The sequence below is a fragment of the Cupressus sempervirens genome, chromosome 10, assembly GCF_028749045.1.
Source record: "Cupressus sempervirens isolate cs-2001-9-10 chromosome 10, ASM2874904v1, whole genome shotgun sequence".
Classification (NCBI taxonomy): Eukaryota; Viridiplantae; Streptophyta; class Pinopsida; order Cupressales; family Cupressaceae; genus Cupressus; species Cupressus sempervirens.
In genome coordinates, this window is record NC_143127.1 from 440,856,400 (window position 1) to 440,862,206 (window position 5,807).

The following is a 5,807-nucleotide window of genomic DNA, read 5'->3' on the forward strand; positions in this document are numbered from 1 at the left end:
TGGTAGATATATTATACAATATTCACTATCATCACTACCATCTACTACAATAACTTGATAATGACTAATATGCATCTTTCACATACTAGGAACATCTAAGAAATATTTTATTAGAATTCAAAGCTTCCTAAAATATTGTAATCAAATATACACTATTTTACAAAATTTGTTGAAAACAAAATAAAAAAATAATTATCATCAATATTTTTAAGAATAATCATTGAGCCTTTCCCAACCACCATGAAGAGCACCAAACACTTTTTGCAACCCAAAGCAAGAATATATTAACTGGTGCGACTGCACAACTGATTCTACAACACTTTTGTTACCTGCTTATTAAACAGTTCCAGATGTTGTCAGCGCCAGAAAATAATGAAATTACAAAATCTACGTGTTTCTACAGTACGTAAGTAGCAAATCGGCGACGATTGAAAGTTCAGCAGAAACATATATCTACACCTAGATTTCTTATAATTAATGCATGTGGGATATATCTTCTTGCATGAAAATTTACAGATCCATGCTAAAATTATTTACAGGCTATCACAAACAGTGGGAGCGAAAGAGAGGGTGTTTTCACCAAGGTCATAAAGGATATGGAAGTTCTGCTGTTGAACATTCCCAAATATAGAGAGGCCAGAGCTGGGCAACATTGCAAGGCAGACAACGCCACTTGTATCCTGAATCAAGTAATTCTCCTTTGGTAAAACATAATCAGCTCCTTTGAAATGGAAAGTAACACTCGGAAATTTAGCAGCAGCAGCAGCCGAAGTATAACAGAGGTCCAATCCAATGGAAGACCCATCTGCCTGCGGAAGCTTAACAGCTGACTCCAATCCTTTCTTCAGAATATCATAACCACTCTGCTCCAAATAAGTGATGGTTGTTCCAGAGTCTATGATCATCCCACCAGTCCCATCGGCTTGGAAAGAAAAGGTATCAGAAGGGATATCCAGTAGCTTTGATCCAATGCTTATTCCTTCTAATGAAAGATAATAGAAGGTTTTTTGTGAACTACTTTGGAGAAGAGGAGTTGTGCCTGCAGACTTGGTACTAAGCCCCGCGCTTGTTCCTAGGATCAAAGGGCTTGTTTTGGAAGGAGGGTCATTAATGGACATTAGACAATAAGAAAACTTATTCCCTACGGAGCTCCCAATCTGTGAAATGAATGATAAGGGGCCCCTGCCAAAACCTATAAGGCCACCCCCTTGAGAAAACCCACTTCCTTCATTGTCTAGCCCACATCCAAATGCAATATGGGGGAGCTTTTCTGAAGAAAGAGTGAATGACTCATATGAAAGGATGCCTTGAGTGGAAGAATAGTCACCATAAGTGTATAGATATTCACACTGGGACTTTGAGCATATGGATGATGGAAGAGCTTGGCAGAGAGAGCTTGAACAGGGGATTGTACTGAATGTGGAGGATTTTGTTGGATCAAAGATTGGTGTGGGTTGTTTGTAGCATTCCACACAAGGCTTGCATTGGGTCCATGTTAAATCACTCCCCGTGTCAAGAATGGCAGAATATGAAAGGGCAGGGCTGCCAATTGAAACCTTCAGCAAGAATTCTCCATTTCCAGCGCTTACTGGACCTTGGGCATCTTTTATATCTTCCACAAACTTCTCAGAACGAGAGAGCTGAAATTTCTGTAGCCTCTCATGGCTTCTTTCTATGGCTCTTTTGAGACGCTCTGAGGCTGTAATGTTGGGAGACAATGAATCTCTATGAACAAGCTCTACTCTTACTGTCTTTTGTTCTTGAGGAAGCTTGTCGCCAACAATTTCATTCACTGAGAGCTTGGGGATATGGAATCTGCATTGAATTCCATCTATGACACAAAAGAGAAAGATAAATTTACAAAGAGATCTCATATCTAGATTCTAGATCCCTATTGCTCTTTCTTCTTTTCTGTTTTTTGAGTTCTCTCTAAGTAAGCATATGAAGCGCACCCAAGGCAGAAACTATGATTTGGTCCGGCAGGCATGATGGGTTTATATAATTACATGAACATCCCGTGTTAGATTCTCATCCACGTAACTAGATACTGATTCTGAATTATATCTCCGATTTGTACAAACCATCAAAGTGAGGATTTGTGGATTCATTCACACGTCTCTCTTTGCTTTGCTTGGCCCATGGTTCCCTGTGTCAATTATTGGCTGTTGAGACGGCTTAATTATATTAAACCCTGGTGTGGCCTCTAGTCAATTGTGTCACTGTTGCTTAAGGAATCAGAAACCAAAACAATTATTTTCGTTTTTCAGTGCTGTGTGACACGTTAATTAGAACAGGGGAATTCATATTTAACTGCTCTGCAGCAAATCTAAAGATGAAGGGTTTATTTACAAGTTGTGTGTTAAATCGGAGTATGGTGTGGAGTCGGATGAAAAGTGGGAGTGAAGGCAAAGTGAGTTATGAAGTTGGACATTGGAATCAAATCAGGTATAGTTAGGTAGGGCAACCTACAGCAGGGGATTCCAATTGCACTGGAGATCTGTGAAGGAGAAGCAGGTGATGGAGGAAAATGAGTTTTGTTTTTAACAGGAGAGTTTGAAAGCCAAACGGAACGGTAGATGATTGGGAACTGTTGAACTGTTTCATTCTCCACTTCGCATTTCTCACTTCAGTTATTTATGGGATGAGTCAGAGATTCCTTGTGGGTTCTTTGCATGTTTATTAGGACCCACTGGCCAAGAAAACTTTACACCTCCATTACGCCATTGATGTATACTTCTATGGTATTCCTGCAACCCATTTTTGTAAGATTCATTTCGCACTTGATTGGATTGAAGAGAACGGTGGGGACATACTGGCATTTCATAATGCAGTGCTCGACAATTATATTTGTTTTGAATGGTGACTACTGGCATTTTGTTTCAAGTGATAAGTCTAGACAAAATTGCAAACTTTTTATCAACATTCGTTTTCAAAGATAAAATTTCAGAGAAGAGTATAAATTTTAAGAGACTTTGGTACCCTATTCTTAACAAAGATTCATTTTACATTTATTTGGAAGAATATAAATTTTAAAAGACTTTGGTATCCTATTCTTAACAAAGATTCATTTCACATTTATTTGGATTTAAAGGAATGGTGGAGACATATTGACATTTCTATCATGAAACGTTAAAAGATTCATGTCAGTTTAGAAGATGTTTGGAAAAGTGAAGATCTCAGCATTTTTGTTTGAAAGGGGAAGTATGGGAAACACCATGAACAAACATCGGAAGTGGATTATAAACTTTAAAAGAACAAAAGGAACACAATCTTTTCAGAAAATACATCAAATAAAAACTTTACAAGATGTATGTACCCTGTTTTTAAGAAATATATGTTTTATATATATTTAGATTCAAAGAATTGGTGGCAACACAATGGCATTTTGTCATGGAGTGCTCGACATCTATATCAACTTTGAAGACATCTTGAAAAGTGGCATGTTAGGTGCGAAGTTTTTGCAAAAGGGCAAACTTCTATGATTTGATCTCAAGAAACGATTACAAGTTTAATAAAACTTTGGCGCCCTGTTTCTAAGAAGGATCATGTACTGCTCTTGCATCTGGTAGACTACTTTGACTCATGAATTTTATTAAAAATCTGATCTTTCATTTCATCTTGTTCATAGCTCAGAAATATTAGATCGAGTCGTCCAACAATTCTTTAATGAATAAGTTTCTTCTTATTTGAATTAAAGGAAGCTGTAGAAACATATGACATTTTGTTGTAGAATATTCTAACATTCACAACAGATTTTTAAGATATCCTGAAAGTTGAAAGTGACTATTTATTTAAACATTTATTTGAAAAAAATAAAAATACACAAAAACTCAAAACTTCTTAATCAAAATTAACTACCATAAATTTAACTCCAAAACAGATTTCAAACTTTTATAATACTTTGACGCCCATTTCTAAGAATATAAACTATAAAAATCTTGCCTTTTCATTCAATAAATGGGGAGGATTGTCAGATCCAGTCATCCCCTAACGGTAGGAGAAATTTCCTATTATTGCAGGTCGGGAATGAGGTACGGATGTTAATGTGATTTACGGTGAAAGCTTTGAGGTCGAGATCAAGTCTAGGCTTTTTCAAACTTGTACGTGTGTTATGTGGGCTTTGTCGACCTGTTTGTTAATATCATAAAGAGACTTTAGGAACTTGTATAGCTCATCATTTCTGATCGTACATGTTGGAACTCTCCACTAGTGTAAACAAGGAGTTGGTTTGTTAATTTACACTTATTTATGTCATTTAATTAAAAGTAATTGATCATATGCAAATTATTGTAGATGATTAGGTATATTACTGAAACATTCAGAAAATAAGGTGTTTGATACTTAAGATTGAAAATAATTGGTTTTATTTAGTATTTAGTTTTTGAGTTAACATTGTTTTAGTTATGGAAATACTATATTGTGTATAGATTTATTTGTCAAAGATTTTGTATGTTTATTGGAAGGTAGTCATTTATTTGTAATTTTGATTTGTTAAATGTTTAATTGTTGATATTTAAAATTATTGTTACATATTATTTCGGATTATTGAAATATTATATCTTTTGTAAATTTATTTTTGAGTTTTTTGAATGGCTATCCTATACTATTGTCTTGTTACTTTGATTGTGTTATCTAGGGTTACCTCTTTCAATCGAATTTCTTCAATACAAAGTTGATATGATGTGTAGAAGTGATCTTATAAGTCACAACCTCGATTTGACAAATTTTTGTACTATTTTTTTTTTTTCATTTTGATATTTTGATATCTAAATTCACATAAGGATGTGCATTACATATAAATATCTAAGAGAAAACTGTAGGAATCTACTAGAATTTTGATGAGTCAAGTTCTCGATCAAATCCTTAGCTAGAAATCCAATGACAATGAAACAAGGCTAGAAATGACAAGCTTATAATATGCTCTAAGGTTAAGTTGCAAAAGGACAATTCATAATTGAATATTCTTAAAACTCTTGAACCTAAATGTTATTTCCATGTACTCCAAATCACTTGATGGTCCACTTCCAAATGCATTGAGTACTTCAATAAACCACCTTGGTGGGTAAATTGTTGTAATTCATACACCAGTGAACCAATAATAGCTAGTGGAAAAGAAAGAAATATTTAATTTTTTATTTATTTGAAAATTTAAAAATGAACAATTAAATGTTTAGGGTTAATCAAATCTACAATAAATAAATAAACACAAGTTTCATTTATCCCAACAACAAAGCTTTGTTTCATGTGTTGCACACAAGCTTATTCCTATAGAAAAATATTCCTTAAGGACTACTAACAAATTTATCCATGAAGTATTACATCTTAATTCAAATGTTCTTTGAGTATTATTACCTAGAAAACATTTTCGCAAATGAAATTGTGTAAGAACTACTCAACCAGTTTTAGTGGTTCACATAGAAGCACCCCATATCCCCTAAGGATACTGATATCACCAAAATTTTCAGCAAGAGCTTGGAACACATTTTTGTTAGTATGAAAATAGATTTTATCAAACTAGTTGATTTTTAGGTTACTTAGTAGAATCATATTCATGTTATACTTAAGTATATGTAAAGGTTATCTAGACTTTTGCCTCACCTTATGTACCCTCACAAGGTGTTACAACACTTGTCCATGGAATTGTATACTTGTTCCATACTTTGAGAGGTAGTTGCATTTTGACTTTTACCTTCTCACCTCTTCTTTCCTTCCTTTATAAACAAGGCTTATTTGCAAAACTGATGTTGGATGTTAATGATATTTCTCATTTGGCACATTGCTTATTTGTGGAGAGCTTTGAGTTTGCG

General features: G+C 34.5%; 1 protein-coding gene across 1 annotated transcript; it reads right to left on the reverse strand.

Annotated features, from left to right (window-relative positions):
* Positions 1–258: 258 nt before the first annotated feature.
* On the reverse strand, positions 259–2,338 carry LOC149534604 (aspartic proteinase nepenthesin-2-like). The gene has a single exon (XM_089804347.1). It carries the CDS (start codon positions 1,872–1,874, stop codon positions 534–536), a length of 1,341 nt encoding a protein of 446 aa, XP_089660473.1. The 5' UTR covers positions 1,875–2,338; the 3' UTR covers positions 259–533.
* Between the last annotated feature and the right edge of the window lie 3,469 nt (positions 2,339–5,807).